The sequence below is a fragment of the Jaculus jaculus genome, chromosome 3 (assembly GCF_020740685.1).
Source record: "Jaculus jaculus isolate mJacJac1 chromosome 3, mJacJac1.mat.Y.cur, whole genome shotgun sequence".
Lineage (NCBI taxonomy): Eukaryota > Metazoa > Chordata > Mammalia > Rodentia > Dipodidae > Jaculus > Jaculus jaculus.
In genome coordinates, this window is record NC_059104.1 from 51,295,392 (window position 1) to 51,317,496 (window position 22,105).

General features: G+C 37.9%; 1 protein-coding gene across 4 annotated transcripts in view; it reads left to right on the forward strand.

The window, feature by feature from the left end:
* Diaph3 (diaphanous related formin 3) overlaps window positions 1-22,105 on the forward strand; it is a 530,142-nt gene that overhangs the window by 129,512 nt on the left and 378,525 nt on the right. Inside the window, exon 1 of one of the 4 annotated variants that reach the window (XM_045145420.1) lies at window positions 16,633-16,763. The exons of the other annotated variants lie outside the window; for them this stretch is intronic. Coding sequence (XP_045001355.1) covers window positions 16,725-16,763 — 39 coding nt within the window. The 5' untranslated portion in view covers window positions 16,633-16,724. Of the gene's footprint in view, window positions 1-16,632; window positions 16,764-22,105 lie in introns of those variants that run through there. 4 annotated transcript variants of the gene reach the window in all.

Here is a 22,105-nt window from a genome sequence, read left to right on the forward strand (position 1 = left end):
AGAGAAAGACAGATAGAGGGAGAGAGAGAGAATGGGCGCGCCAGGGCTTCCAGCCTCTGCAAACGAACTCCAGACGCATGCGCCCCCTTGTGCATCTGGCTAACGTGGGTCCTGGGGAACCGAGCCTCGAACCGGGGTCCTTAGGCTTCACAGGCAAGCGCATAACCGCTAAGCCATCTCTCCAGCCCAAGGCTTATTTTAAAAGATAGGTAAAAAGGTCACATGAAGAATATAAGAAGAACATGAGACCTATAAGAGAATTTTGCCCCTTGTTCTCATAAACTTATGACCATCCATTATGTAAAATACATTGTACTCAGTCCAACTTTAAAAGTCCCCATAGTCTTTTATTAATCCCAGCACAAATTAAATATCACCATTAACTGTAAGCTGTAAAACCAAAACCACATAATGGCACAAAGTAAATATTCTCACTGCAAAAGATGGCATTGGGCAAATAAAGATTGAAGCAATGCAAGATATAAAACAAATAGGGCCACCATCACATCCTGTAGCTCCAAGTCAGACATCTGTAACAATTGACAAAGTCTCTGGGTTTCAAATTTTGCCCCTCCAGCTGTGTTGCTTACAGCCTGGAGAACAATCCATCCCAAGTTGGCAGTACTCTTTGTCATCTGTCCCACAGTTTTCGTATCTCCTGGCATCTCCTGCCACACATGATTCATCTTCTTGACTCTGTTGGACCTCCAAGCAATCATTCCAACAACCTGCCTCTAATTCCCCAGTGTCCATTTCCAAAAATCAAACCTCATTGCAAATCCAGTGATCCTTTCTTTCCTGCATTTGTTATACTCCATTGAATCTGGTGAGCTATCACATTTGATAACTCAGGAGGAAAGAAGAGCTGCAAAAAGTTCTTTAACATTTAGAACCCTGCTTTCAAGAGTCAGTATTCTTTCTGCTGTTCCAAAGCAAAACAGCTGGCCCAGTCTCAATGGTGGTAATTTCTCAGACAATTGTAGCTTATCAGATGCTCTCTCCTGCCTGCAACTTTCATTTCTTTCTGTGTTATATCCATTTGCTCACACCAGTCAATTTCTACACAATGCAACCCTGCACATGTTCTCAGGATACAGGAAAGAAGAATGCAGTAAGTCTCTTAGACAAACTTCTTCCGCATTCTGGGCCAAGTTCTATCTTTCTTTCTACATTTAGGTCTTTCAACTCTGACTAGAATAGTTTATCAAACTCTGCTTTCAGCACTGTAAGGTATCTCTTAGGCTAAGGTTTCAAATCCTTCCACGTTCCTCCCATAAATCAGTTTCAAAAGTCCAAAAGCTATGCAGTCAAATTTTTAGCAGTAATTATCTCACTCCTGGAATCAGTTTTCTGTTGTAGTTACCTTTGAGTTGTTGGGAAAAAAATACCTAACTGGAAGCATCTGATAGGAGGAAAGGTTTTTTTTTTTTTTGAGGTAGGGTCTTGCTCTAGCCCGGGCTGACCTGGAATTACTATGTAGTCTCAGGGCAGCCTTGAACTGATGGTGATCTTCCTACCTCTGCCTCCTGAGTGCTGGGATTAAAGGTGTGCTCCACCATGCCCGGCTTGAGCAAATAATTTATTTTGGCTTACACTATAGAGGGGAAGGTTCATGATGGCAGGGGAATGAGTGGCATGAGCAGAGGCTGGACATCACCTCTGCCACAGCAAATGGAAACAGCACCAAAAGTGCTTGCTTCAGCAGCACTAAAACCGTCACAATACAGAGAGACTAGCATGGCCCCTGAGCACGGATGACACATAAATTCCCATATTAAAACACAACACAACACAACACAACACAACACAACACAACACAACACAACAACAAAAAATAGCCCCAGGAGAATGAGCCAAACTCTGGCAAGAGGATACTGCCTGTAACAGCCAGAAGCCCACCCTACAATAATCTATTCCAGCAAGGCTCTACCTCCTAAGTTGCCATCAGCTTTCAAAACAAATGAGTTTACAGGGGAAACCTAATCAAAACCACCACAGTAGGGTAAGGGGCAAAGGCTTACGCTGGCAGGGAGCAGAAATGAGGATGGTTTTGGGAAGAGCTGAATTCAGAACAGACATTGGTGGAAATTGGATATTAGTAAAAATGCATGCAAGCTGCCTGGAGCCCATTTAAGATCAGAAATATGAGAGAATACTAGTACAGAATATAGGTTCCTAAAGTCTGTTCAGACCTGGTCCTTTTTTGTGAAAAATACTTGTGCCCAGCCTTCCTTCCTGCTTCACATCTGAGAGAGGAAAGTGGTTTATTCCTTTGAAAAAGTATGGTTTGCTATAAAAACATGGTTATCTGTAATGGTAAATAATTCTGAGGTGTGTGTGCAGGATCCTAGAGCTGCATCCACAGGCCCATGCCATGAAACCAGAACCTTGCTATCAGCTGTTCTGTGGCTACAATGTTCTGTTCTATCCTACTCCAGCAAGTAGCACACAAGTGACCCTGAGGCTTATGGCTTGAGGACAAACATGTAAAGTGGTAAATATGTTCTAGATATCTAGTTGTCATTTCTGTCTTTGGCACAGTGTCTTTGGAAGTGAGGTTTTATGCCTTAGGGCATAAAAAGACACAATATTGGAAGCACAGTTTTTTTTTTATAAGAAAGAGGCATTTGGCAAATGGAAATCATTATCACTATATTTCTTAGACATAATTCAAGTAATATTGTCAATTACACATAGATTTTCAGAGCTTTGACTGTTGTATATTAAAAAATAGTTACATTCCATTTTCTTTAATATGTAGTGTGTATGGATTTTTTTTTTTTTACAAACATGTATTGATGTGGAATGACTGACATTAGTAATGGAAAATAGTTTATATAGTATTAATTTTCTTCTACTGACATAAAAATGACAGTGTATCCAGTATAACAGTTCAGGTGAGTATTACCTAGTGGTACTTGTCAAATCTCTCTGGGTTGTCAGTGGTAGAAATCTGACATGAAAAAATTATAGCAAAGAAGTTTTATTGGCATTTATATCTGTAAGAGGTGGCAGCAATTCCAGTTATACAGTGTGATTTCAGTGTCTTCTCATTTTCCTGGTCCTCTTCCTGAGCATGGATGCCCTTTTTCCTGACTGCACAATGGCTTTCTCTATTTAGAAATCTTGAAACAATGAAAGAAAACATAATCATTATGTAGAAAAATACTAATGCTGTTTGTGTGACAGATTAAAAATGAGAAAAGAGAAGTAAGAGGTGGTAAAACCATATCGAATGATTTTGACAAATAATTAATATCTTGGCCTGCAGTGAGTTTTTATGTATGACTAGAAATAAAACTCCAGAGGCAGATGGGGAAATGCCAACAGAAAAAATGGGGGAAGGGTCGAAAAAGATAATTTATGAAAAACCTCTAAGTAAATACCTATGCAAACAGTTTTACTTTGGGACATCCAAATTCAAATAATCTTTTATCCATCACAGTTTTACTGTTCCCATTGTTTATTGACCTGTGAAGTCAAGTAGCAGTTTTGAAAACCTGGTTGAAATATCTGAGAGGAAAGACAGTATGGATCTCCTTGACCCAAGAGTTTCACTCCTAAACTTTAATGACATAAAATTAAAATCACTGATAGATGAAGGAATATATAAAAAAGTGTTTCATTCAGTTTGATTTTCCTTGCTAAGTACTTGGAAACCAAAGAACTGGAATAATGTCAGATAAGAGGAATCTCTATGAGGCATAATTTATTGGGAAAAAGAAAATACAGAAAAAAATAAGATAATTCACTTGATGAAGACTAAACATTTTATATGTGTATTTGTGTGTATATAAACATACTTTTGTACTGTATTACATAGTGTTCAAAATCTGAAAGCATATATGACTGATATTTTACATGAAGCACCTTAGGTGAAGGGAAAAGAAAAGGGTTTCTGTTCTAGATTTGTGAAAAACAGTAACGAATAACATTATTAATAGTTTTGAGTACTGTTTAGAGAAGCACATTAAAAAACAAGCTTTTTTCTTATAGATGTAAATTATTATTATTGACTACTAAATAGTATATATTGCTGTATTTTAAGCATAAGTTGACGATGACAAGGAAATTCACTGTGCAGAAATCGATTTGATGTAATGGCTTATGTTAACTACTTTCGTTATTTTTTAAATACTATCTATATCTGTATGTGACATATATGGAGAATGTATAAGTCAAAAATAAACTGTCTTTGAATAAGAAAATATATTTACTTCTTGGTTACTCAAGGTTGGGCAGGCTGACCTGGAATTCACTATGTAGTCTCAGGGTGGCCTCAAATTCATGGCAATCCTTCTACCTTTGCCTTCCAAGTGCTGGGATTAAAGGTGTGTACCACCACGCCCGGCTTAAGAAAATAACTTTTAAAGGTGCCATTGAGTATATCAGTTCAATACATGTAATATACATATAATACCTTTAAGGACAGACTCTAAATTCATTCACTTTATTAAATTTAATTAGTATTATACGTGATAAAATGTATAGATGAAATAAGATTGTGGTTGAACATTCCAAAATAAATTAAAGCTTTCAGTTGGTGATACTGAAACTTGTGTAGATTCATGATTTCCCAAAGAATTCTAATTTCATTGCAGTATGGACTGTATAGTTTTCATTGTATTTTCCAACTCAACCAATGTATTATATACATAAATAGTTCAGGACATTGTTACTGTTCTGGAAGCAGCCTCTTTTCCTCCATCATGTACTGTTTCCTTGTGGTCGACTATGACATAGTAGTATTTACATTCCGTAGTCTAGCACATCTAAGTTGTTCTTTATCTTTTCCCAAGAAATGATTGCTAAGCATTTGCCAGCAGTACCACTGTATTTAATTATTAATCATGTGGTAACTGAATATTAATTGGAAAGTTAGTTATAAAATCCAGAATTTAGTTGTGATTTACTTCTCAGAGATTTAAGTATGAACTACCAGTAACACATGAGATACTTGCTTTTATTCTGTTTAAAGTTTTATTAAAAGTGTCCAACTGTTAATTTGCTGAATCTATTACTAGATTTGGGGGTGTAATATTGCTTCAAAGTTCACCTAATTTACCTTTTTTGTTTGGATGCATATCCTTGAATAGAAACTTCAAGATTACATGATGAATTGGGTTGGGGAGATGATGCTGGATAAAACTCTTTTGTGCAAGCATAATGACTGGGGTTCTGATTCCCATAACTCATATAAAGCTGGGCATGGTAGTATGCGTCTATAGTCCCAGTGTTTCAATGGTTAGATGGGTGCTGGATATAAGAGAATCCCAGCCAGCCTGCATACACTGAAATGAACAAGAGGCCATGCCTCAAACAAGATGGAGGGCATGGACTTACACCCGAGGTCTTCTGACCTTCACATGCACATGTGGCATGCCTGTTCCCACATTCCCACACATGAGCACATGCACATCCCACCCATACATATCATACACACAGATTTGAAAAATAATAAATCAAAAGATAATCAAAATTACATTTGTTAAATTCATACAAACATTAAATTTTCATAGCTGTTTTAAAAGGAATACTTAGAGTGCTAATTTTTAAATATTTATTACATAATGCATACCTATGCCAAGAAAAATACTCATCATTTTGAAACATGTCACTCGAAGCAATGTTTAAATATTACCTTCTGATGAACACTGTATTCTTTTTGAATTGGAAAGATACTTCTGTCTTCCTGGTGTGGTGGTGCACGTCTTTAATCCCAGTACTTGGGAGGCTTAGTAAGAGGATCACTGTGAGTTCAAGGCAAGCCTGAGACTACATAGTGAATTCCAGGTTGGCCTGGGCTAGAGTGAGACTACTTTGAAAAACAAGAGAAAAGAAAGAAAGGAAAAGAAAGAAAGATAATTTATCTTCTTCCCCCTTTGTATACTTGGATTTACAGAGTTCTTTGGGTACTCTGGTGGAGTACCATTTTTTTTTTTTAAATTTATTACTAAAAGCAGTTGTTGGTAGGTTTTTCCTTTCTCTTGAGTTAGTATTATTTTACCATTTAATAACATTCCTACAAGGATAGATTGTAAACTGCTCTTTGGGTTTATAAAAATTGTTTTAAGGTCAGTTCTAGAGATGAAAAATATGGTAATGTATGGTTATAGCAAGGGTCCATGTCTTTTTTTTGGTGGGGGGAGGTAGGGTCTCACTCTAGCTCAGGCTGACCTTCAATTCACTATGTAATCTCAGGGTGGCCTCGAACTCACAGCGACCCTCTTACCTCTGCCTCCTGAGTGCTGAGCTTAAAGGTGTGTGCCACCACGTCCAGCTCATGTCTTCTTTTGTTCAAGTCACTTGGAAGAGCACAGTATATTGGCATGGGAATAGTTCATGCCACAAGCTTTTGTGAAGTCATATTTTGAATGGAGGCTATGGTGTAAAAGATAGTGGTGTAGCAGTAAAGATACCATGATGAATAGTGCTGATCATAGCTCTGCCTTATGGACCTTACATACTCCTGGGGGAGACAGTCAGTAATCATTGATTAAGGTCAGTTTTGGGAGCAAAAGAACAGTAGTAGCTTTTACTGATATTTCCTCCATAGTTTCACATACTGTGAGAGTCTGACACTCATTTTCTCTAGTGAGGTGCATATTCTTCTGTATCGCTGCTACTCCGTAGGGGATGTATTTGGTAATGTCTGAATGTAAAGGTCGACTTGGTACATTCAGTAGGATACAGAATCAATGCTCTTCATAGGAATGAAACTAAACTACTCTAGGAAGAGTTTCCCTTATTTTGTATATCCTCTTGGGTACATTTCGAGAATTCAGCAGAAATTCTTCTGGCTTTATTCCTTTGCTTATTTCAACATGTAGAACACTTCCTGAGTACAACAGATACCCAGCAAATGTGGAGTGCATAAATGAGTGGTAAGTGTGGTTTCAAGCAGCAATTCTTACATTTTTTTCATTTTAAATCAAGATGGGACTTTAAAAATTTCTCTCTTTTAAATAATTTTAACTTCCCTTTTCCTGGGATGCAAATAAAGTTAAAGTAACATTTATTTTCCATGGATTTTGTAATCTGGTAGTAGCTTTGTAAAATTAAAGTATGATGTGGGTAGTAAATTAAGAGTGGAAATTTTGAGGTAATGATTATCACCTGTTGAGGGGATCAGAAAAGATGCTTTGGAAGGTGGCACTGAAGAAGAAGTGAAGAAGCCAGGCATGTGGTACACAGCACAATCATGGCGCTCAAGAAGCTGAGAGAGTATTGCGTTAAGCTTGCGGCAAACCTGGGCTACATAGCTTAAGTTTGTCTTCCTTACAGTTGCTTGAATTTCTAACATAAGCTTTGTAAACTCACCTTCTTTTCCTGCATTGAGTTCCTGTTATTTGGAGGTACTGTAGCCCCAGGGATGCATAGCATGACAATGAGAGAGGAGAGGGAGTAACAGAAAGAGAAGGGGGGGAGAAAGAGAAGAAGGAAGAAGAGGTGAAGGAGGTAGGAAGAAGAGCAGGGGGAGGAGGAAGAGATTGACTTTTTTTTTCAGTTTTCATTATAGTACAGAATTAAGTTTTTCTTTTGGGATTGTTTGAGAGAACTTTTTTCAGTGATAGATCCTTCTAATGAAAACATTTCTGCCTGTATTTTGTCTATTCTTTCAGTTGCTAGGGTATCTAACATTAAAACTTTTAATACTCATTCTGTTCCTGCAGGGAATTTCTTTTCTTTTTAATTGACAGCTTCCATAATTGTAAACAATATCCTATGGTAATTCCCTTCCTCTTCCCACTGTCCCCTTTGACATGCCACTTTCCATCATATCCCCTCCTCCTCTCAATCAGTCTCTCTTGTATTGAGGTCATGATCTTTTCTTCCTATTATGATGGTCTTGTGTAGGTAGTGTCAAGTACTGTGAGGTCATGGATATCCAGGCCACTTTGTGTCTGGAGGAGCATGTTATAAGGAGTCCTACCCTTTCTTTGGCTCTTACATTCTTTCCGCCACCTCTTCCTCAATGGACCCTGAGCCTTGGAGGTGTGATAGAGAAATTTCAGTGCTAAGCACTTCTTTGTCACTTCTTCTCAGCACCATGATGCTTTCTGAGTCATCACAAAGTCACTGCCATCTGAAAAGAGAAGCTTCTCTAGCCAAAAGTGAGAGTAGCATTAATATCTGGGTATGAACATTAAGAGAAGTGCTTACTGGGCAGTTTGGTGAGCATAGTATGTACATGTAGCCAGGCACCAGCAGATGTTACACCCCTTGGTCTCATGACTACCCCTGTTGAAGGTTTTCAGCATCAGGGATGTGTTCCTCTCATGGAGCAGGCCTTCAGTCACATTAGAGGGTGGTTGGTTTCCCTCATAAAAGATGTGCCACTATTGCACCAATTGGCTTATTTGACCCAGCTGGCCAAACATAAGGCTTGCAGTGTCTACTGATGAGTGTCTTTACTGGTGATTTTTCTCTCTCCCATTGAATTGCATGCAGCATTGCTTTTTCCTGCTTTCTGTCAGCTGGTCTACATGGAGGAGGTTTTCAGCTCAGCTCCAGCAGGATTTCTCAGTGACCTTGCAGCCCAAGTATGTGGAGTCTTCAGCAATAGCAACTTACCATCTATTCCTGGTGGGAAACCAAGGGCCTCGGCAATGGTCTGTAATGTTCTGGGGGCATCAGGGACCTCCCAGGCCAACAACTCACTGGAAGGTATTCATTCCATCAGGGGAATATTTTCTAGTAACAATCTATGGCTCCTGTGTGTTCCATTGTCCAAAGAAGTATTTTTCCACATGACTTATTTATGTCTTCTTAGTTTTGTTTTTTTTTTTTTTCCCCAAGATACGGTCTTGCTCTAGCCCAGGCTGACCTGGAATTCACTATATAGTATCAGGGTGGCCTTGAACTCACAGTGACCCACCTACCTCTGCATCCCAGGTGCTAGGATTAAAGGCGTGTGCCACCATGCCCCGCTGTCCTCTTAGATTTTGATTAGCCCTTCCTCTACTTTTCCCTTACTCAATCTCTTTCCCTCTGGCCTCTGCTACTAAGTGTTCTTCCTACTAACATAGAAGACCTGTCATTTATACCTAGCATTCCCATATGAGAGAGAACATGTGACGTTTGGCTTTTTTTTTTAATTATTTTTTTAAATGGATATTTATTTATTTATTTATTTGAGAGGGACAGACACAGAGAGAAAGACAGATAGAGCGAGAGAGAGAGAATGGGCGCGCCAGGGCTTCCAGCCTCTGCAAACGAACTCCAGACACGTGCGCCCCCTTGTGCATCTGGCTAACGTGGGACCTGGGGAACCGAGCCTCGAACCGGGGTCCTTAGGCTTCACAGGCAAGCGCTTAACTGCTAAGCCATCTCTCCCGCCCACGTTTGGCTTTTTGGGCTTGGGTTAACCTCACAAAGTATAATACTTTCCAGATCTACCCATTTTCCTGCAAATTTCATAACTTCATTTTTCTCTACTACTGAGTAAGTACATCATTGTGTAAATGTGCCACATCTTCATTGTCCACTCATCAGTTGAGGGACATCTAGGCTGGTTCTATTGCGAATAGAGCAGCAATATACATGGTTGAGCAATTATCTCTAAGGGAGTAAGAGGAGTGTTTAAGATATATGCCTAGTAGTGGTATAGCTGGGTCATATGGTAAATCTATTCTTACTTGTCTCAGGAACCTCCACATTGATTCCCACAGGGGCTGTTCCAGATTGCATTCCCACCAACAGTGTAGAAGGGTTGCTATTTTTCTGCATCCTTGCCGGCATTTATGGCTGTATGTTTTGATGATGGTAGCCATTCTGACAGAAGTAAGATGGCATCTCAGAGTAGTTTTATTTTCCATGTCCCTAATGGCTAGGGATGTAGATTTTTTTTTTTAGATGTTTACATGCCATCTGTATTTCTTCTTTTGAGAATGTTCTATTTAGTTCCATAGCCCAGTTTTTAATTGGGTTGTTTGATTTTTTTTTATTATTTCGTTTTCTGAGTTCTTTGTATATCATAGATATTAATCCTCTATCAGATGTATAGCTGGCAAAGATTTTCTCCCATTCTGTAGGTTGCCTCTTTGCTATATTCACAGTTTCCTTTGCCATACAAAAGCTTTGTAATTTTATTAGGTCCTAGCAGTTGATCTGTGGTTTTATTTCCTGAGCAATTAGGGCTATATTCAGAAAGTCTTTGCCCAGACCATTATGTTGAAGGATTTCCCCCTACTTTTTCCTATAGCAGTTTCTGATCTGATATTAAGGTCTTTGATCCATTTGGACTTAATTCTTGTACGTAGACATAGATAAGGATCTATTTTCATCCTTCTACAGATACATATGCAGTTTTTCCAGCACCATTTGCTGAAGAGGTTGTCTTTTCTCCAATAAACATTTTTGGCATTTTTGTTGAATATCAGGTGGCCATAGCTACTCAGACTTACATCTGGATCCTGTATTCTGTTCTACTGATCTACATACCTGTTTTTGTGCCAATACCATGCTGTTTTTGTTACTATGGCTCTGTAATAAAGGTTAAAATAAAGTAAGGTGATACCACCAGCCTTATTTTTGTTGCTCAAAATTGTTTTAGATATTCGAGGTTTTCTGTCGTTCCAAATGAATTTTTGGAGTATTTTTTCTATTTCTATGAAGAATGCCATTGGAATTTTGATGGGGATTGCATTAAATGTGTAGATTGTTTTTGTTAAGATTGACATTTTCACAATATTGATTCTTCTGATCCAAGAACAAGGGATGTCTTTCAGTTTCCTAGTGTCTTCTGCAATTTCTCTCTTGAGTGTTGTAAAGTTTTCATTGTAGAGATCCTTCATGTTCTTGGTTAGGTTTATTCCAAAGTACTTTATTATTATTATTATTATTTTGATGCAGTTGTGAATGGGAGTGATCCTCTAACTTCATACTCTGTGTGTTTGTTATTAGCATATTGGAATGCTACTTATTTCTGTGTGTTTATTTTTTATCCTGCTACATGGCAGTCCATTTATATAATATATTACATTTATCTATTTGTGTATGTTGAACTATCCCTGCATCTCTGGGATAAAGCCTTCTTGGTCGTGGTGAATGATGTTTCTGATATATTCTTGTATTCTGTTTGACAGTATTTTGTTGAGAAGTTTTGCATCTATGTTCATGAGGGAGATTGGTCTATAATTTTCTTTTTTTGTTCTATCTTTGTCTGGTCTTGGTATCAGGGTGCTGCTGGTTTTGTAGAAGGAGTTAGGTAGGATTCCTTCTTTTTCTATATTTTCTGGGAAAGTTTAAGAAGTAGTGATGTTTGTTTTCCCCTGAAGGTCTGATAAGATTCCCCAGTGGGCCTGGTCTTTGTTTAGTTGGGAGATTTTTGATAAATGCTTGGATCTCCATACTTGCTATAGGTCTATTTAAGTGGTTAATCTCATCATGATTTAATTTAGGTAGGTCATATAAATCAAGGAAATCATCCATTTCTTTCAGATTTTCATAGTGTATTCCTTTGATTTTTTTAAATTTCTCTGGTAACTGTTGTGATCGTCCCTTTTTCTTCTCTAATTTTATTATTTTATGTTTCTTCTCTCTTTCTTTTGGTGAGATTTACTATAGGTTTATCAATCTTATTTATCCTTTCAAGAACTGACTGTTTCATTGATTCTTTAGATTGTTTATTTTGTTTTGTGGGTTTTTTTTGTTTGTTTCTTTTTCATTAATTTCTGCTCTAATCTTTTTTTTTCTTTTTCTTTTTGGTTTTTCAAGGTAGGGTCTCACTCTAGCCCAGGCTGACCTGGAATTCACTGTGGAGTCTCAGGGTGGCCTCGAACTCACGGCAATCCTCCTACCTCTGCCTCCCAAGTGCTGGGATTAAAGGTGTGCACCACCACGCCTGGCTTCTGCCCTAATCTTTATTATTTCTTCCTTCCTGTCTACTGGTTTTTGGTTTGCCTTGTTCTTCTTTTTCCAAGGCTTTAAGTGAAGCATTAAAGTTGTTTACTTGTAATCTTTCTAATTTCTTCCTTTCTTTCTTCCCTCCCTCTCTCCCTCCCTTCCTCCCTCCCTCCCTCCCTCCCTCCCTCCCTTCCTCCCTTCCTCCCTTCCTCCCTTCCTCCCTCCCTCCCTCCCTCCCTCCCTCCCTCCCTCTGGCTCAGGCTTACCTGGAGTTCACTATGTAGCCTCAGGGTGGCCTCAAACTCACAGCGATCCTCGTACCTCTGCCTCCCGAGTATTGCGATTACAGGCATGTACCACCATGCCAGGCTTCTTTCTAATTTCTTAATACAGGCACTCAAAGGTATCAGTTTTCCTCTTAGAACTGCCTTCATTGTGTCCCAAAGGTTTTAGTACACTGTGTTCTCATTATCATTTGACTCTATGAAGTTTTTGATTTTCGTCTTGATTTCTTCATTGACCCATTCATCATTTAGTAGTGTATTGTTTAGTTTCCATGATTTTGTGTATGCTCTATAGCTTTTCTTGCTATTGATTTGTAGCTTGATCCCATTGTGATCAGATAGAGTGCAAGGAATTATTTCATTTTTCCTGTATTTGTTAAGATTTTCTTTGTGTACTAATATATGGTCTGTTTTAGAGAATGTTCCATGTGCTGCTGTAAAGAATGTGTATTCTGCCCCATTTGGATGAAATGTCCTGTATATATGTGTTAGGTTCATTTATTCTATGGTCTTCTTTAATCCAAATGCATCTCTGTATATTTTTCCCTCAGGTAATTTCTGTTATCTGTGGGTATTAGACTTTGTACCCCTAATGTCCATGTATTGAAGGTTTGCTTCCCAGCCTGTAATAGTTTTCTTTCAACAATAGTATTTTTGAACTAAAACAGTTTTTATTGACAACTTCCCTACTTACAGACAATAAACTGTGATAATTACCTCCCCTTCCCCACCTTCTCTTTCACACCTCCACTCTCCATCATATCCCCTCTGTTTCTCAGTCAGACTGTTTTATTTTGATATCATTGCATTTTTCTCCTATCATAAGGGTCTTGTGAAGGTTTTCCTTGGCACTGCAAGTCATGGATATTGAGGCCAATTTCTTTCTGGACATTTGCCTTTTCTCTCTGTTTTCAAAATATTTTCTTTGGTTTGTGTGTTTAGTAGTTTAATTATAACATGGTTCTTTCCAGGTTTTGTCTATCTGGTGTTCTAAAAGCTTCTGCATTGGCATTTCTTTCCCAATTTGGGGAAATTTTTGTTCTGTGATTTTGTTGAAGGTGTCTACTAAGCTTTTGGATTGAAATTCTCCTTCTACTATATACTGGATTCTTTCTTTTGATCTTTTCATAGTGTCCCGGGTGTCTTGAAATTCCCAGTCATACCTTTCTTTCTATTAGTTTGTTTTTCTCTTGTTGTACAGTATTAGATCTGCCACCTGCTCTTCTAGTTAGATATTCTGTTTTCTCCTTCATCCATTCTACTGGTGAGACTTTCCACAGAGTTTTTAATTTGACTGACTGTTTTTTTTTTCATTGCTAGGATTTCTGCCTGGATTTTCTTCAGTATTTCTATTTCCTTATTCATGTCTTGTAATGACCTCATTATTTCATTAAACTGGTTTTCTGGGTTCTCTTGGAGTTCTTTCAGGAATTTGTTTTCTTCTTTGATTCCTTTGATTTCTTCTTTGAATTTTTTGAGCATAGATAAAATCATTTTTTTTGAAATCTTTTTCCGATGTTTCATCTAAAACAGTCTCATTGGAGGCCATTTCTAGTTGGATTTATAATTTTTGGTGGGATTGTATTATCTATCTTGATTCTTTGTGTTTTTTGTATGATAACGTTGCCATTTTTGCATCCTGAGTTGATTTGATACTTGGGTTTTCTAATAATCTGTCGTGCTTTTAGATTTGGAAATCCAACTTTATGTCCCTTTAGAGTAGGAGTTTCAGGTGCCAAGTGTAGGTCTTGTACTCCAACCCAGCTGAAGAAGTGATCCTAGGTGTTCAGTTTGCCTGCTATTCAAGTATTCCAGTGGGCTGGGTGGAGCATTTTACTCATAAACTCTAAAATTCAATTTAGCAATATACCCATTCAATAAGAACCAGCACAGAATATGCAAGTGTGGGGATTGAAACAAACAGATAACCTCATGAAGCCAAAATTCCTAAGGGTAAGTGTTGCACTATCCTCACTTCAGTCTGCTGGCAGGTTGAGATTTCTGTTCTAAAATAAGTTCCAGTTTAGCCTGGGTCTGAATTAGACCCTGCCCCCAATTATGACAGAGGAAAAGACAAACGCCCTAAGAGTCTGAGAGCACTTTTAAAGGCAACAATATTCATTCCCCAAATACAGGCTTATTGAGAATGATAAATCCAACCAAGAATATGTAACCCATAATGTGCCCTGACGTGGAAAGAGAGATTAGCACTTCCAGTGCAGGCCTATGTACCTGCTTTTATTTTTATTTTTTCAGCCGGACTTGTTACCTTTTGGACTGGCTTCAAATCTCACCAATGCTGAGTACTCACCTGGATCCCTCTGTGTTGTGCTGCGAATCTGGTGGTCTGATCTGCCATGCTGGATGCCCTGCTACTAGGAGCTGAATGGGTTCTCAGGAGGGTTGTGGTTCTGTCAGTTCGTGGATGGGAGAGTGCAGGAAGCCTGGAGTTGTGCTGAAACTGCTCAGCTTGTCTTGCCTTGTCCTGCTGTCTCCCCTTCAGATTTCTTGACTTTGCAAGGAGGCTGATGAGGTTGGAAAATCCAATTTGGTCTCTGCTCCTGCAGCTGGGCACTGAGAGGGTGTGTGGATCCGCGTAGGTCCTGCGGCTTTGGTCCACAAGCTCCTAGGTGGGATTTTCCTCCTTTCTGGTAGATCTTACTGTCTCCTGTTTTTCCGCTCTGATGCATAAAAACCTATGCATCCTTACTTTTCAGACAAAGAATGTATTTTGCTGTGGTTTTGCTCAGTTCTCTCCCTATGCTGGATTAGTGTGACTCCTGTTCAGTCATCTTATCTGAATGTCCAGCCTGTAATTTACTGGATGGTTGAGGATCCTTTAGGATGCGGGTCTCAGTAGAGGAAAGTTAGGTTATTTTGTGTTAAAGAAGACAGTGAGACTCCTGTTCCTCCTCTGCCCCACTCACTTTCCGAGCACCATGAGATGAGTAGCTTCTTCCCAGAAGTTATCCTGTGAGGTACTGTGTTCCCAAGGGCCTGGAAAAACAGGAGCTAATGACCGACCATGTGCCAAAACTTCTGAAACTGAGTAAAAGTTACCATTCTCCTTTGCAATTTCTTCATCTCACACATTTATTACAGCAACATAAAGCTAGCTTACGCAGTGGAGAGTCTCTTTTCTTTATGTAGGTAGGGTACATATATTTCATATTCTGGTTCCTATGTATTTTCTGTATTCTTTCCACTTTCAACATTGATAATGTGGCCATGTAGTTTGCCAAAATTCATCAGCTCCTTTTCCTAACTGTGTCCTTCTATGTTACTGTCATCCTACTTTCTAGTCGCTGTCTTTTAAGACCTGGCTTGTATTTTCTTATATCATCACACCTCAGGACCCTTATGTGTATGGGTAACAGTTTATATATCCTGCTTTCTTCTTGCAGACAATAGATCATATCCAGCCTCCTTCATGTAAGCTCTCTGACATTCCTTTCCTCTGATGGGCTTTATGGGCAGATTTATTGTTAATCCAGTTTTCATAGTGGTCCATGATAGATAGACATTCATTGTTATTAAATATATCTTTTATGTAGATTGCAGTTTTATCCAAGATATCCTAGAAATTAGCACATTATAAAATTATGTAATAGTAGATATCCTTGGGAAGTAGCCATTGCAAATTTCAGATTTTTTTATGTTGCCTTAGTCATAAGGTGACTATATAAGTAAGATGTGTATAAGATGAACAGCAAGCTGTGTGTTGGACTGTAGCTTCTTGTTTTAATCAATTACTTATTTCAAGTTACTTTCTGTACCACCCTATGGACTAGGTGAGTGTGTCCTTTCTTTTGCTGTGACCCATAAGCTGAAGGACTTTAAAAAGTGCTAATTAAAAGTATTTAATACATTGTATCATCAATTCCATGTAGTCCTGCAGCTGCCTCTGCTATCTAACCACTGTACATCTGAAACGAAGGAAACCAGACCCCAGCACTATAGTTGCTCTTACTGAGATGTATACCAAACCCCTCTACCCACCACCCCAGCCTGCACTCTTGTTTCCCCGTCTTTTCTGTTTAAATTTTTTTCTTTCTTTATTTGCAACCAGAGAGAGGTAGAGAGAAGAGAGACAGAAAGATTGGGTGTTCCAGAGCCTCTAGCTGCTGCAAATGAACTCCAGACACATGTGCCACTTGGTGCTTCTGACTTTATGTGGGTACTGAGGAATTAAACCCTGATGGTTAGTCTTTGCAGGCAAGTAGCATAACCTGTGAGTTACTTCTCCAGTCCTTTTAGCAGTTGTTTTTATAAGTGTACTTATTTACATGAACACGTGCGTGTGTGTGTATGGTCATGCCAGGTCTCTTGACATTGCTAACAACTGCCTGGTAGGCTTTATATGGGTTTCTAGGCAATTGAACTTGTGCCGGCAGGTGTTGCAAGTGAGCGTCTTTAATTGCTTCCCGACCGCAGCTGGTACATGAAGAGTGATCTAAAATGCATACTCTTTGGTTTGTTTAGGTGCTTACTCACAGAAACAGATTGGATTTGAAGAGGCAGGAGGTTTTCTCCCTGAATGAAGAAAAAGGAAGGCAAACCTGCATTGTAAACAGTGAATATTTGAATATACAAATGTACAACTCAGAATTGTGTTGGCAAATAACTTCACAGGTACCTGGAGGGACCGAAAACAAATTGCCTAATTTGAAATACTGGAACAGCTGGTGTTTTCTTACCCCCCACCCTTTGGTAAATGTCCACTGGTCTTGTGGCTTTTCTTCTTCTGTAAGTGTAGCCAACACCATAAAGTGGATAATGAGCCAGTGAGTAAGTGCATCAGCCTGTTTCTTCTGGCCAGATATGCTCCACAGATCTTTATTTTTCATTGAGCCATCAGATAGAGGCTAGAAAATGAGAGCATTCATATTTATTTAATTAGCTTCTCCACCCATTCTTTGAGCTTTTAAAAAATCTTTACATTGAATTTCATTGTTCAGGTGAAACTAAACATTTTTTCAGTGCTCAGAGTATACTGAAGATACCAAGTGAAAGCTAGTGGCCTTATGAAACACCATGTAACCTTTTCATTTTATTGTTCACCTTTGAAATACATGATGATATTCTATGTAAATTTTTAAATAGCTAGACTTAAAACCTGAATTAAAGTTTTAAGAGCAACTTGACTTGATAGTATAGTCTTAGAAAAGCACAAAACATAAGTGAGTAAATGAAAACTTTTTAGTACTTCAGGTTATATTCACATAGCAGAATCCACAGTTCTTCAGCATACTACTTGATAAACTATCAGTGAGTAAACACTGTGTAATCAATACTGCAAATTGGGTTTTCATCCTACTTTATCCATTTACAAAAAACACTTTTCATTGTGTTAAAACTTCACATAACATAAAAGTCATTTAAAGTGCTCTCTCCAGTAGCACTTGACATCTTTACAATGCTGTGCTACTTACATGACCTTCTGATTCCAGAATATTCTTATTGACCCCCAAAGGATCCACTACCCTTTAAAATAGTCACTTCCTGCCTTTGTCCTCACAGATTAGGGCAGTACCTCCTGCACTTGATTTTGCTGTCACCTCTGGTGCCTGCCATCCTTTGCGCTTCTTTGCTCTCTTACATGTGATCTTCCATGATCATCTTATACTGTTCAAACCCTTGCACTGGTCTGAGCCATTTATCCAAGGCATACTGGTTCCTTTTATTGGATAATAGTATTTAAACATAAAATCTGGTGGAGAATGGTGGTTCATGCCTATAATTCTAGCACTTTGAAGGATGAGGTAGGAGGTTTACTAAGTTTGAGGCCTGCCTGGACTATGGTGTGAGTTCTGTTTTGGGGAGGCAGTTTTAAAGGCTGGTTTATCCTTGTAAGCTAGGATTTTACAGACTGAGCAAGATAATATATACTTGAGTGTCTGTTTGCATAGTGAGATATACATGTGAATACAAAATATATGTAGAGTTGTCCTTTGGTATCTGTTTGAGAATTGGTTCTAGTATGCCTTAAGCCACTAATGTAAAATGATGTAATATTTTCATATAACCTATGTATCCTCCCATATACTTTCTTTTCAGTTTAATCTTTAGAGAAGAATAAATATTTTACTTTGAACATTAAGACTAACCATTAGCAAATGATAATCTACTGTAAATTATCTGTATATCACTTTTACTAGCAAATACAGTGGAGCTAGTTGTTATATTTGTTGCTTTGACATTGATGATGGGGTAAAGTATGCTTATTCTTTGTACAGATCTTCAAACCATTCTGATAGGCTGTTGGTGGAGTGTACAGATACATAGACTGAGGATATGGAGGGCTGACTATATCCATATATGGAAAACACACATGTCTACAAACATCTTTGTGTCCATTTCTAGTTCTACATGTATACCTACCTTTCTTCCCCTCTTCGCTCTCATACACACATGTATAAAAGTTAAAAACACATTCATATTGATAACTTCAGAAGTTAACACTGGGGCTTATTCTAGCTTTTAGTATATATATTTTTAATGTTCTAACTTGCTTTTCTGGCATGATCCTTTGCTTAGAAAATGCTTAGTTTCCTTCATTTGGCATTCATGTAGTTTTAGAATTTCCTTCTATCTTTCTTGATTTTGTTTTTGTTTTTGTATGTATGTATCAAGAACAAACAATACAAAAGGTATGCTCAGATAATGTCCTCAGCATTCCCATTCCTTCTGCGGGCTTCTTTACCGTTATCTTTTCTACCATGTTCCCAGCCATCCCCTGAAGGTTATAATCTTTTGAACAGTTGATTGCTTGTTCCTTTCTCTCTCCTAAATGTAGGTATTATTTTGAATTTTCTACTTACTATTTTAGCAGTAAGAGAAACTTATACATAAATGGTCCAAACAAATCAAGTGTGCTATTAAAGGCAATGGGCCCGTTTGGAAACTTTTCTAACGGAAGGGAGAATATTGATAGATAATGAGAAGATTAAGTGTGTTGACTTTTTCAAATAAGTTCAAATTATTTAAATTTAATTAATTAACTAAAATTGTGTTGGCCCATTAAATGTTAACTCTCTTTGTTTCTAGAAATATTTTAGAAACTAAAAAAGAGAGAGATTTTCTTTATTTCCATCATATTTATTTCGGTAAATTGTACTTGATAATTCTAACCTTAGCAAATACTATTTTTAATGTATAGTTTCCAAATTTATAAGCAGGGTTATTGATATATGATGGTGCTCATTAAATGTTTATTAAAGGAAGGTAACTGTTTAAAGGGACTCCTTGTTAAACTTAGAAGGTGGTAGATGACCTTTCCAGCACTTTGAAGCTTTCATGTTTCTGCTGTGAGTCTGCATAAAATCACCTGTGAATAACAGATTTTACTTGCTCCAGAGATTGGTTTGGGTTGCAAATGTTCCAGAAATGAATAATTCGTGTTTCAATGACTGCTTAGTGTTTCTATTGATCAGTGGCATTAGACATGCTTGATGTCATTTGAAAAAATGCAAGAAAAGTATTGCACTACATTTGAACAGTAATATGCATGACAGTAATTTAGATTGCACTTGTTTCTGCAGCAACTAAATGTATTTATCTTTGTTTTCTGTGCTGATCTTGCTATTGTTTTTTTTTTTTTGGAAACATCAGTATAAACATTACAAAAAATTCTTGGCAATTTTTATTGTCTTGCTCTTCACAAGCCTAATTACCTAACTTGCCCTGGGAATTTAGAAAGTCTAGTATTAAATAGAAACTGAGACAGGTAGCTAATGGCTACTGATTGGAAAGGAACTGAGATGGACATACAGCTGTGTGCACAGGATGTGCAAGATGAGCACACGCTTCACAGAAGAAGCTTCGAGTGACTGCACTTAACCTGCTCAGAAATACACAGTAGGAGTCACAGAGAGGAGAAACTATTTGTACAACTAAGCTAACTTTAAAAAGTGAGGTTTCATCTCCTTAGTCATCATCAGATTTTGATTGCTTTAATTTCTAGAAGCTTACGTATTTTGTACTTTATATTATAAAAGAAGTTGGTTTTCTTTTTAGATTCAGGTATGATTGAAAGACTGCAATGATAGCTGCAGTTGAGGAGGTTACTTGGTGAATTTTGGTACTGGTTAATTTTTGTGAATAAATAAGGTCTGGGTTTTTGAGTTGGGTTGCAATAGTGATTAAGAATGAGTCTTCATCCCAGCACTTGGGAGGCAGAGGTAAGAGGATCACCATGAGTTCAAGATCACTCTGACAATTCCAGGTCAGCCTGGGCCAGAGTGAGATCCTACCTTGAAAAACAAACAAACAAACAAACGAACAAAAAACAGCAAAAAAAGTGTCTTCGGATGCTTTGGTCATCTACCAAACTTTGGTTTGAAGCAAGTGCTGTATTGGACACTATTAGGGAGGGAGGCAGAGGCCTGTGAGGAGATTATACTGGCGTATGATATCCCATTTTCTTGTACAGTGCAGACCAATCTAGACTTTGTTTTCTATGCTTATTGACTATAAAATCAGGTCATCAGTATGTGATATTCTCCAATGTTGTATAAAAATCACTCAAGTATTTGAAAAATGATAGTATGTGAGCCCATCAACATTTTCCACTGGTAATGGGAAATAAAGTATTTTTTTAATAATAAAAAAATGCCATTCCAAATTATTGTGCAAACAAAAGAAACTAGGATAGTGAGGACACATACACTGAGCTGAGGTAAAAGGCAGGCAGTCATGTAGGAACAAAAGAATCTGGTCAAGACAAGTCAAAGGAAATGGCTACTCTTACCTTTAATAGCCACTTAGCAAAAGAAAGGATATTTGGCTTTAGAGAAATAGAAATGATAAGGGAATTCAAGGATGCATAAAGGTATATTACTCTTTCTGTCCTAGATTATATTTAATAAGGAATATGACAAGTATAATCTATGTACTTTTTTCCATACTATCTTTGGTATTTTAGAATAAATTTTACTAAGGGATTAAAAGAGATTTTAAAAAAATTATGTGGAATAAATATATCCTTCTAATTTTTGTGATGTCAGGCAGACATCCTTATCTCACTAATGTGTTCTGATACCACAGGGGATAAAGCTTCCTAAGTATTTTCATCTTCATGGCTAATGGATTTAGAGATAGGCAGCCGCAAGTATCCTTCCCCTCCGCTTCTCCTTCCTGCTTCCTTTGAAGTTAGCTACAGCCAAAGGAGCGCAGGAACTGTGCCGAGCAGGAGGGTTTCTGATTCTTGTCATTTCCTTCTCTCTTCAGTTTCATTTTTGAGTATATTTGTTTTGGTAGAGAAAATTATGCATAAAATTAATCTTTCATTTATCTGCTTTATTTCATGTCATTAATTTGAAAAGTTCCTAAGTAGGCATTTGTTTCAGAATTAAGTAATACATATTTACTATGTGCTTTATTTTCCTTTCTGGTCTTTTTTTGTGATTTATTTGTAAGGAGAAAGAGATAGGGAAAAGAGAGACAGAGAGAATGGGTGTGCCTCTTTTTTTTTTTAAAGAACTTTTTCTGCCTGTCTTCCATTTTATTATGATCCAATTCACTCATCGAAGGCCAAGCATTTTGTAAAGGACTGTTAAGTTGGCAGAAGGGGGCCTGCCATACTATGGTACATCGCACAGAGATGGTGGCATGTTCTAATATTCCTCATTTATGTAGCACATTTTCTTTCTGTATCAACTGCTGCCATTATCTTTAACAACTTCTGTACACTATTGATCCATTCATCATTACAGTTTCTCATGCTAATGATTTTTGGGACTGAAAAGTAAATTAGTAAAGTGGAGGTTTTGCTCCATTTCTGCAAAAAGTACTTGAGGGTTTTTTGTTTGGTTTTTTAAGGTAGAATTTCCCTCTAGCCCAGGCTGACCTGGAATTCACTATGTAGTCTCTGGGTGGCCTTGAACTCATGGTGATCCTCTTACCTCTTCCTCGCGAGTGCTGGGATTAAAGGCGTATGCCACCATGTTAGACCTTGCTGAGATTTTGATGGTAGT